The 12784-nt window shown below is 31.8% G+C and overlaps 1 protein-coding gene across 2 annotated transcripts in view; it reads right to left on the bottom strand.

Moving 5' to 3' along the window:
- LOC131852652 (LIM domain transcription factor LMO4) overlaps positions 1 to 12784 on the bottom strand; it is a 177247-nt gene that overhangs the window by 30946 nt on the left and 133517 nt on the right. For both annotated transcript variants that reach the window (XM_059203352.1, XM_059203351.1), the window contains exons 3-4: positions 10601 to 10759; positions 8475 to 8664 (exon numbers count right to left, since the gene is read on the bottom strand). In XM_059203352.1, the coding sequence (XP_059059335.1) occupies positions 8529 to 8664; positions 10601 to 10759 (295 nt within the window). In that variant the 3' untranslated portion in view covers positions 8475 to 8528. The remainder of the gene's footprint in view (positions 1 to 8474; positions 8665 to 10600; positions 10760 to 12784) is intronic.

The following is a 12784-nucleotide window of genomic DNA, read 5'->3' as shown; positions in this document are numbered from 1 at the left end:
TTTTGTATTAGATTGGAGTTTTTTCTTATATATTACGTATGTATTTAGAAAAATATATATTTATTCGGTAGCCCCTAATAAACTTTCTCTAGGGTCTAGATGGCGCTGTGTAAATTGTTCAAGGTTATTATTATTATTACTTAACGCAATGCGATATTTGTACCAGGCAACCATAGGTGGTGCAGAGAGTAATTGTTAGCGGTGCTAATATAATTATTGTATTCGTAATATGTAAGAATAGATGAGAAAGCGACGTATCCATTTAACTAATTAACTGGGGCGAAGTCGTTTCACGGCCGACGTCCGCAGAGAAATCCCACGGACCTTTAATAACTGGCTTCCCTAATAAGCTAAGAGGTTGTCTTACTCGTATAAAAATGCAATCGGCGGAGCGTCCGCCCGCCGACGTCGTTCAAACTTTTCAAATTTTCCACCAAGCCCACAGTATTAATTTTAAATTAGAAGCAGAGACGTAAATTGTCCCCACATGTGGACCACTGGCCTTAATTAAAGTTTTCTCTCTTCGTTGTCATATTTTTATGATAGCATGCTTGAAAAGTTTCGTCTCTGAGCATACAAAAATGTATGTAATTATTCATAATGTTGCACAGTCGTTCTTGAACGGTATAAACATTTATTTAGACAGCCGAAGATCTAATTTTGATAACAAGATATTAATTTCACGAAAGTACACAGAGAGTTGCGTGGGCATGCAGTGTTAGGATTTCTGTACACTAAGCGATGGTAAAGTATATCTTTGATTGCAAAATCACTATGTATATAATCAGTCTCATAGCAAATACTTAAACGATACTGACTAGTCGATTGAAAAATAATTACCACACATAAATACATACTTGTTGTTATAATAGGCCAGATAATATGCTGTCAATTTATAAAAAATATCTATATTTTGTTAATGATTATCAATATTAAACTTTTGAACACGTATCATTAGAACATTTAAAGTATATTCGTAAATGCTGAAACCGAAACAACACATACCGTCCATACCATACATAGTATTCCTGATGGGGTTGTTCTTGAGGTAGACAGAGGCATTGCCAAATGTCAACACCTGACATGCTCATATAATGCCAACATGGCCGGGGGCGAGTCTGCGGTCATCTCTTGGATTATTATTTGGTATTTATATACTAACTATTATAAGAAACAATATATTATATATTGTTTCTTTCAATGCAGAGTCGGCCAGAAATATGTACTAAGTTTTTTAATATGTCCGCTAGATTTTTATTCATGACCTATTGTAATCTAGTTCTAGAGTATTAAACCACTAAACCACGACAATCTTTACTTGAAACAGAAACAATTATGATAATTATAATAAAACTTATAAATTGTAATGGAATATATATTATTGGTTTATGTTATTCAACATTTTATTGAATTAGGTGTTATTTTGCGGAAGTCCATTTCACTACTTATAATGAATAACAATGATTTATATTATTTTATAGTAGTAGCGAATTAAATAAAACAATATAATTTCATTAGGTACTGTAACATTTAATATTATATATATGAACAAGAAGCACAGCAGATTAGAGTCGCGCAAGCAGACGCAGCAAAGCTTACGTATGCCCTTATTGTGATGACGTGATTAATTTCCAAACCCCCTGACGCCTTAACTACCTCAGTAATAACTAAACTAGACACGAACCCGGCCCAATGAATAAATTAAATACTAATTTCTTGACACACTTTGTCTGAAGTGGATTACCTTGCTGGTAATTGTAGCAATATTATTTTTATATCTTTTATCTATTACGGAATGCATGTGTACATACATACATACTTATGTGTTTGCATATGAAACGTACAGTTATTAGGTTTTACAAGTTTTAATCAATAATATTGATTGGGATTAAAGTACTCGTGTAATAGTTTGCAGTTAAGTACAAATTATAAAAATTCAGTTTTAAAGTTTATATTATATTTTATTTTTACCTATTTATTCCAACCATACTTTAAATGCCAAAGTTTATCTATAGCTATATATTAGTTACTGTTTTATAGTAAACGAATGACATGAAGGTAGATGATATCACGAAGATTAACATAGGCTATGTTTATACCTTAAAAATCAGACACAGTTGCGGGTAACACGCGGATATTTTATATTAAAACTAGATCTTAGCATAGATGTAAATATATCTTGAATTAATCACGACGATTCTTTACAAATTAACATCAACGCTTCAAAATTTAATACTGATCTAATATTATTTGAAATATATTAAATCATTCAACTATAAATAATATTAAAGCGTCAATATAAATATTAATAAATAAATAATCGCCTTAACCGATAACTATTGATAGTTACGATTCCGAATTGCCAATAGAATTCAAGCAAATCATATAATATTATACAAATAGTTATATGTAAATTAGCATAAAACAACTCTATCAATATGTATGGCTTGAATAATTTTCCTTTACAGTTTAATAGCCAGATAGTAAATAATTCACAATCATCTTCATACCATATTAATATTCTGTAAATATTTATTAATATTCTCACAATTTATATCTAAAATTATCATTGAGAATTATAATTTAGATTGGAATAAATTTTACATCAACATACAGGAATTTATTTGTGCTAAAAATATGGCTATATGTAATGGATCAATGGATTATGGATATTTCTTAAAATATTACAGTAATATAGTTTATGCTAATCACCATACATATATAGACATATATGTTTTGTAAACTTATGCTGAACTATAGTCTTGAGGTTAAAAATACTAATATTGATGTTCATTACATTGAATGTGTTTGATTGTTATATACGAATACGAGTATATAGGTGAAAAAAATTAAACTTGAATTAAAATACATAATAAAAATATTACTAGATTGACGTTCACTTGTTAAGTGTATTGTAGTACATACATATAATTATGTGACTTTGATTTTCTGTGTTGCGTCTCCTAAAACACATAACTTTACTTTAACTTTCTTTTTTTTTTTGTTTTTACTTTAACTCTATGATAAAAATATATAATAATACACTACTGTATAAATTACAACAGAGAAAATTATGGTCTAAGAGGAATGTAGTTACTAATAGTAGGTGAATAAACTGAGCTAGCATTTAATTCTACAACAAATAAACTTGTAACGAAATATGTAGTTACCATAATTTGTCAAAAATATGTGAAAATTATAACTCTGCATGCGAAATATACATCAATTTAACTTACAGCATTATAACATCATTAATTTTCCTATAAGTCTACTTATATCGGTGGATAATTTGTAAGAAATTTCATATATTTGTTAATAATAGGTAACATAGACTCAGTAGTCAATGCCAGAGGAATTACTTTTAGAAGTTTTGTTGTTAATCATTATAATAAACGCTCTAGTAAATTGATAACATAATAAGCGTAAGTGAGTTCCTACATTTTTTTACAGATCTATCCAAATATCTGAAACGAACTTTGTAGAATTGGGTAGGTTCTGGGTTTTCATAAATGATCTGATTTGGTCTAGTTTCATAAGGCACACCATAGGTTATAAACCAGGCAATGTGGTTATACAAAAAAATACAACCCTTAAGTAAAGAAGAATGGACAGTTATTTCTATTTTTACGTATTATATATTATATTTGAAGTGTTCTTAATTGGCAATTGTTAATATACCAATTAGAGCGGTGGAACGTATGTGCATCAAGAAAATAACGAGGGTTATAGATTTAATTACCTTAAAACTCGTTAGCAGAATGTAATTGGCGTTACTAAACACGGCGGTGTTTTATTTTATTATTGTTCGTCATTAGTGTACAGGAAGCAGAATAGATAATTAATTAAAAGATTTAATATTTGATTATTTTTTCAATCATTATTTGTTATTATATTAATATTTATTATATTTTAGAGTAAAATTTAGAAATTCTTACTGGAATCAGAGTAAAGACAGAGTCCTGAGATAAAACAGTTTATTTTACCTAGTGCCTTTTAAACATGGGGATATTATTCTGTGATACAGAAAAAAAACCTGCCTATTTTAAATTAGTTTGCATCAAAATACGATAAAAAGTCATTAGGTCGCCGAAGATAAGTCATAAAACTGTGTACGTAATTTTTTCTGTAAATAAATACATAACTACACGAACAAAATTACATTTTTCTACATTGAACTGTAACATAATAATTAGTTTGGAGTGATTGTAGACGAGGTAAGAATGGTCAATTAGTTGTGACACGCAACAGTTAGCGGGTTCGATGCCCAGCCACTTCTCATGCACGAAGGGCACCGGTCGTTGTGTATAGCTACCTCTTAAAAGCAACCTCATAAAAAACAGCAAGAAGTTTTAAGAAATAGGAATGTTTTGATCGAGTACCTAACTGATTTTGTGATTCTTTATGTAATACACTACATTATTTCAAATATACTATTTATAATGTAAGTAAAAAATAATTTTAATAAATTTAGTAATTGCCGTGTATAATTAAGGTAATACATGAACATCTTGTTGTCCAAACGCGTATTCGAAAACAATTGTAGGTACAGGAAAAAATTAAAATAAAAAAATCTTATTATATAATATATATATATTTTATATATAAACATAGATACTTCAGTATCAACTACATATTTCAGCAGCTAAGAGTAGTTTGCTTGTATGTTGTGCCACTTGTGCCCCAGTTTGAACAATGTGATAAGGGAGTAGAATTATTCGATGCGGCATGAGAATAGATACATTCAGTGATGTTTATGGTTTTGTTTACTTATCATTGCTTGCTATTACAAGTTGAAAAAAAATTGATCTTCTAACATAATGGATGTAAACAACGTCATTAATTAAGGTACACACACACAGCAACTGCCAGTTCATTACTACTGGCATCACTACATAGCTGTCAGAATTCGGTTGTTCAAAGCTTCGACAAAGAGTTGAAGATCTCACCTGTCCAGCGCACTACATTCGAGATCAGAGGCGCCGGACCTCGCCCCTAGCGAGAGACCCTTTGTGGAAAGATTCCCAAAGCGCCAGTGAGCGGACTTTGATGTCGAGCCCGGCAGGTAATTTGGAAAAACGTTATTTAATTAACTTTCGACAAGTCGGGGTAATCGCGTTACAAAGCCGCTTGCTGAACGGTCAAGTCTTTGACTCGGAGCGGGGGTGGCCGCAACCGAACTTGATTTTTACGCCAAACATACCTACCATAAAGCGCTGTCATTTTCAGGTGCTCTCCAATTAACATCGCGCCTTTGACCACCACAGGCCGCACAAACAACTACCGCCTCGTTATAACCGGTAACTGCGTAGTTTTATTAAAGGGTTTTGTAATTGAGACACCTTTGTGAATTTCCACTGTCGAACATGCATTAACGATAAATGTGTAAATGGACTTGACGTTAACGGACGCAAAATCCTGTAAAGGGGTCGGACAACAGTTTTATGAGTTGCCGAAATAAGTTAGGGCGTATAAACTTTGGGATTTGGAAAGTGCATTTAGTGGAAGCGCCGTAAGCAAGCGGTGTTCGAGTGTGCAATGAAAAGGCGCCCGGGGCGGTCCGAGCTCGGACGTTGTTGGTCGTCTCTACGAGATAATTAGCTCTGTGAACTATCATACAACAAGATGAGCGTCACAATTAGAAAGCTTTAGACCGTTAATGAATATCGCCAGTTTTACTCGTGACTGAGTTTTGCAAATGTTTCATAGATAAGTTAGTGTTCATTAGTTCATTCAGTTAGTTGAGCTGGGATTAGTTTTACAATAAAAAGTAGAATATTGTAGAACGTAGTTAAAGTTGCGTGTTCCAAGTGAGTGAGCCATCTGTTCGCATAAACAAAGCCGGGCTTTGTATGCTGTTCATTGAACAGCTTAATTGCATTTCTTCACTTCTCTTTGCGGCTTTCACACGTCTCATAATTGAATAATTTTTAAAGTTTACCACCATGACTATTGAGTAATACGTCTTAATGACAAATAAATAAATGAAATTAAATATCTGACAGGTTATTAATGCAATAAAAAAATATACGACTTTTTAGTCATATATTATTTTAGCATGGCGACGTCTAATACAGCCGTGTAAATAATCACTATAATTTAAAAAATCGTAGCTAACAATACTATATAAGATATAGGCAAGTAGTAACGATAATTGTAACATTATAATTCTACTATTAATAAGTCGAGTATAAATGGTCTGGGCGCACTGTCTTGTTCGTCTGCCACTGCTACGTTTATGGTTCGTGAATTTTTAACTACCTTTAAAAGGCTTGTAGTGCTTTTTCCAAGTGCAGACATTATTGCACCAACAATACAGTCACCATTTTATTTTTTTAACCGATATCAAAAAATGGGCACTCACCGAGTCGATTCATTTAATGTGTACGTTACAGTAATAGTTTATAAATGCAAACTACATATTTATACGAAATACTGTACCAAAATATAATAGTATCGAAGGAAAAATCAACATTTCAAGTATAACAGCTTCTGTAACACTCTCCTCTAAGAATAATAGTAACAAAAAAATAAGTTTTGTATTTTTGTACTTTACATGTATTTTTATACAGGAATTAACTGAACTCTCTATCATTTTGTCTTTGTATTATCTTGTCTATTGTTTTGAAAGACTTTAAAGACGTAAACAGAAAGTTCATTAAATTTCCGTACAAAGTTGTAATAAATTTACCTTTCTTCAGAGGGGGGTTATTCTTAGTAGATAGCTAGAATATAATAGTTGTTACCGTACTAACAGTACGTACAATAGTTCAGTTCAGTGTGCGACATGACACGACGTGTCAGTCGTTTTACGAGCCGTGTTACACTTTTATCACCGTGTCGTAGTCTACAATAGCAAATTAGGTACGCACTTTTACACAGAAAACTGGCACAGTTAATTAAGTCATATCCGACGGAAAATTACTTTTTATCAACATGTAAAGCCATAAAAATGTAAATTCTACTATTGTGAAGTTATAATTATCGGATAGGTTTGTAAAATAAACAAATAGGTTCACGTTTTCGTTATATAATACATATCGTCAGTATTCAGTAAAAAAGAATTAGCTTCTGAAATTTTATATACATTTTATTTTTTACTACCAAGTTATATGTATAGAGTATTACATTTATTTTCAATGATATTCGCTTAGTTTCACAAATATTATAATAAAATAAAGGTAATAAATAAACATTCAGGATTCGGATTTAGATTTCCTGAATCAGGTCAGATTTTGTAAACAATTATCTGCCTGTACCGCTGTTTCACCAGTAGCTTGCCTTGTAAGATGTGTTTTATTCGAAGGATGATATAAAGTAGTGAAAATGGTGGTACATTTTAGTGCAATGCAATGCAGGCTTCACATGATAACGTGATTCCCTTGGTGGTGTTCATGTATACAGACGACAGTTGCCACAGTTGTTCAGTAATATAAAAAACAGATATCTGAGAACCTGAGTCATATCTGATTGTATCAAGATAGTTGTTAGTTAATTATTTCACTTTGTATATTATAAGTACCTACCTAGCAGTAATGCGGCAAACAAGTGCCGCAATCCAATGTCAGTCAAAGCTCGCTCGGTGGCCGGTAGGTTATAATTAACGTAATTAATTAAAGTATAACCTAATCAAGAGTTAGTCACGACATGCCAGTGTTAATAATATACCGACAGAGGTCAGGCGTGGTGCCGCCCACCCGGCCTTTGTAATCGACATCGCGGGCTATATTGAAAAATGCATCAGCTCGGATCGAATTAACTGATTCGAGCAATCGATACCACATATCGATTTAATCAATTATGTCGAGTAGTTGTTATGAGTGCGCAGAATACATGTACAATTGTCTATTGGTTTTAAGAATAAATGTATTAATTTTATGACCTTCATTTTATAAAGATGAATGATGTGTATTTCTTATAGAAAAATTGTGTTTGTTGATTACTTTATGAAATACTATAATTAATATATGATATATTGTAGTTAAATATCATTATCAGTACCATATGGTGAGAGGTTTCATACCCGCTTTAATATAAAAGTTTGTATTATACACATTTTTATATAGGTAAATGTGACTGTTATTGGCTTGTTTGCTATTTAAAATCATATTAAGAAATCATTTTAGTCAATATCTAAATGACATTTGAAAACAGTACGTTTATTATCAACTAGATGTTTCCGACGGATGAAACTGCGCTTTATCGATTATTTCCCGTTCGCATGATATTTAAAACTTGTTTCTTAGAGAACATTTTACAATAAATCTAAGCGATTCGATATATAGGTAATATATCGAATCGCTTTCTATACTGTAGGATTATCGTCGTATATTGATAATCGGTCAGGACAAACGACTTTATATGTGTAGATATATAATAGGTTGACTAATACAGTTTTGATTAACACTGGATTTGTTGTGATATCACTACGGAGGTTATAAGCAATTAACAATAACTAACATTTTAATGTCACGTACCTCCTCGTAGTCTCTGTGAGAGTGTGGTTGCGCAGGCGCAGAGGTTGCCGGCGCTCATTCTCGTGAACGGCGCGGACGTCCTACTTTGCCCTTGCGTACTGGCGCCACAGGGCCCGTTGACGCATTTGCACTCTTCATTAGCTTCTGCCAGTCCTGTTCACATACTAGTGACCCCGTGAGCATATAATACCTGTTGAAAAATACTTTTATAAGAGCAGGTATGGAAGAATAAAATGAAACGGTTAATATTGAACGAATATAGTTAGCAACCAAAAACGAAGATATATTAACTACTGTTTACTCGCTCTTCAGTTTATCCGTAATCGTAGTGATGAAAGTTAAACTATCGCCTGTAGTCATGAACAGCAACACGGATATGATCATTTCATTGTGTTACGCCCCTACCTAATAAATAGGCTGTTTGGCGGCTGAAATAGGTGAAACGGAGATACCCAACCTCACAGATGCTATTTTACAAAAAAAAAAGTCATCTGAACTTAAGATATCAGACAGAAGCTCTTATGAAGAAAAATGTATACAGGCAACAAGTTGCGGCACTTGTTCTTTAGTCCTTGATATTCCATATTACATTCTATATATGTAAACAAAGACAGCTTTTCGATAAAATAGCACAAGAAGCAAACATTGTATTGAAATGAAGTAACTTCATCAAGTTGGTGCTTATTATCACGGTAAGTGACTTAATGTGTACGTACAAAGATAATTTGCAGCTCCAATTAAAACTCCACAATGATTTAGAGTTTGCGCTGATAATTAGTTGTATAAGATTTATATCATTGATGTAGAACATTACATTCAATTTCAACGTGGATTTATTTCTGTAATGTTGTACTACAAGTACAGTAGTGTTATTTTAAACTCGTATAGAAATACCTGTACTATAGATATTTTATCATAGGATATTGTGCACAGGTATTATTGAAGAATATTTATTAATGTTCAATTGTTTTTATCATATTTAAGACATTTTAGTATATTTTTCATCACACAATACATCAACACATTATATTACACATTATACATCACTATTATTTACAGTATGAAACTAAACAAAATAATAGAAAATTGTAATCTTAGAATATATTAAACATTAATGTTCTTGTAATTAACAAAAAAAAAACAAGATTCAATATGTAATGACGGCATAAATAATTACATACAATTACTGCTATGTAATTAAAATTAATTTCTAAATATTACCACTGCATAGGTATAAGATTACATGTTAAATATTTTTTTGATAGGAGGTGAAGTAATATCGATACTTTATGAATTGATGTTCATACCAGTTTGTACTCATTATTCAAAGATATCAATTGAAAGTCATGTAATGTAACACTAGATACATTGTGTAATAGTGTTGAAATTGAACTCCTATTCAGATTTGCATAACAAATGCAATCGCATAGAGAGTAGTAAAGGTTAATTATGTCTATGAAGATTATAGTAATCGGTACATCAGTATAATAAGTATAAATAATCGAATGAAAAATATATGATCATTTAACTTTCGAGAGACTTCTAGACACAAGTACAATATCTTTAATCTCAATAAATTGTTGGTAAAATTGACATTGTTCAAAAAATGATATTATATTAATTAGACATGTATTGATAAAGAGGGTGTCCTTATATAACATCATTGGTAGTAGGGGTTTAGCCTTACTTCCGATGATCGCGGGTTTGATTCCTCGCACAGCATTGGTCTCGGTTTTTATAATTATGCTACAAATGTTAAACAAAAAGAAAAAGGATTTTAAGAATTTATATCAGTGGCTTAGCTTCAGGCTAGATGGGGCTGTGAGAATTGTTTTGAGTTATTAAAATTATTTTATTTATTAGTGACATTTTACGTTTCCTATTTTAACGGTTATAACAAATTTATATTATTTCTGTATCTAATTAGGATTATTAAAGTTCAATGTTTTGTTGTAAAATTTTTGTTTAAACTTAATAAATTTATTAAGTTTTATTTAATGTACTTCGCCTGTATTATGTTTCATTTCGAATATACTATCACGTTTTTTATTTTTTACGTCAGACTACGATCATAAATGTTGTCCCAGTTTAAAAGTAGTCAAAATATTTAAGTATATTTTACACACCTATCGCCCGGCATAAGGTTCGATCCACATTTGGAGCAGGCGAAACACTTTATGTGGAAGACGTTTAGTGGTTGCTGTGGTGCATTGGTTCGCATTACGAACTCGCTCGCAGGTATCGCTTGCCCACACGCTGCGCACGCGCCGCCTGTGCCGAACATTCTGAAAAAAAAAATACACAAAGTCAAATTGGAACTAATCAAAATAACGTAACGTGATTTAAAAATTTAATGGGAATACTGTCGTATAAGGATGACTATGTTTTAATGAGACAGTATAAGAATGCAGGTTCTGAGGGAGAGCTAGACTGACCTATAAAATCGGATGGAGTATACGAATACCTACTCTCTTAAAAAGTCAGAGTTTCAACCCAAAACTGGCATCTATGAATATGAATAGCTATAATAGTGTAAGAAGCAATACTGCATTTGAAATTGTATTCAAATGCAGTTTCTCTGAAAATCACGGAAGGTAACCTCGCGCGGATTGTTTTTTCATAAGCTCTTTACTATAATAATTTTAATAATTACATGCACGATTCCGTCAATAATAATAGTTCTGTACCACATGTAGTACAGTGATTGCCGCTACACGCCTTCATCAATTTGTCACATGTGCCAAATAGAGGGAACATTTGGAAGAGCAAAAAAAACCATTAGTCATCAATATGTTTCAAATTTAGATTCGTAATAAATTATTGTAAATGTATAGATAACATTGTTGCCACTAAAGTGGAGTCCCTATTAATTCGTACAAATTCAGAGATTCTGGAGATATGCAATAGGTATAGTTCAATTGAACAGCGAAATAGACGACAAGTTATAACGAGCCAGTTTCAATCCGTTTAATGGTATGATTACTGCTCGTTAACTTATAATAAATGGATAATACAACGAGGTAATGACACCTGCTATAAATCAACTAATGTATATTAGATATACCGACATCTGATTTTATGACATTGGATAATGTTTTATTATTATACCCTAATGTCGATCTTAAATCATAATTTACATAAAGTTTCTTTTCAATTTTGTTAACGAACGACACGACTTCTTTTATATACAATTTGGTATTACATTCCGATTAGCACAATTGTTATAGGGCACTGGATGTAAAGATTTTTATTCTTTTGTTACTACACTATATTTATATCATTATTAAACATGACATAAACATTTTAAAGTTACATTCCAGTGAAAAGTCAAATTTAAATTAGAAATATACATAATAATTAAATTTGTCGCATATGTAGATTAGAAAAGAAATATTTATATTTGTTACACAAAGTTTTGTTTAATACTTCATAAGTCATTATGATAATCTCAATAATAGGTCGCGGACGAGGCGGCTTTATTTAACAAGTTGAATATTAATAAATCGCAGTAACAATCCGGTGGAAAGCAATCAAAATTTAATTACCTGCGCATCTTTGCATTATACGTTTACAAATAATTTAATACTGAACGATTTAAAGATAAATTTGAAAGTCTTAAAAGATAAATTCGCTTCAATCACTCGGAGCAAATAGGATTTCGTTTCATTTACTCCGGTGAGAGCGTTTTCAATTAAGGAGCGCCCGACAAACAGTATCGGCGTATGAAGGTAAAATTAATTAAACCGAGCCAAGACAAACATGTACGAATCTATTTGTGTTGGACGCACGCGGAAACGATATAACATACACCCTAATAGAATACAGATAAACATATAAAAATGCTAATTCACAGGAACCGTGGAACATTTTAAATAGTGCTTGCTTATTTGTTCAATATTCACATCGTAAAAATTCATACTTGTACGTATTTATTTACAATAGTATTTATGAATTTAAATAGATCTCAAGTGATAACATTTGGTTCAGGGCATACGGCTTGACGTGATTAACCAGATCGCTAGCAGTATTTGAAATATTCGCCTGCAGATTTTACCCACCAACCTCATGGAATTTAGTGGTTGACCCTAGTCATTTCAATTTAACTAGGAACTCAACGTCATAAAAATAATGTCGCTATTGAGCTATAGTTATTACTATTTACATTTAAAACAATGTGATCGCCGCGTTTGTCTGTATATTAGGGATAATCACAAAAACTACTAAACGGATTTACGAGTAGTTTCAATCCATCAATAGTCTTTTTAAAAAAGTTTAGGTGTATAATTCGTTAAGGTTTTGTTTAAATTAAT

The sequence above is a fragment of the Achroia grisella genome, unplaced genomic scaffold (genome assembly GCF_030625045.1).
Source record: "Achroia grisella isolate CSIRO2021 unplaced genomic scaffold, CSIRO_AGI_Agris_v1 utg856, whole genome shotgun sequence".
NCBI classification, from domain to species: Eukaryota; Metazoa; Arthropoda; class Insecta; order Lepidoptera; family Pyralidae; genus Achroia; species Achroia grisella.
The sequence above is the reverse complement of the archived record's forward strand: the minus strand, read 5'-3'. Positions and strand labels throughout refer to the sequence as shown.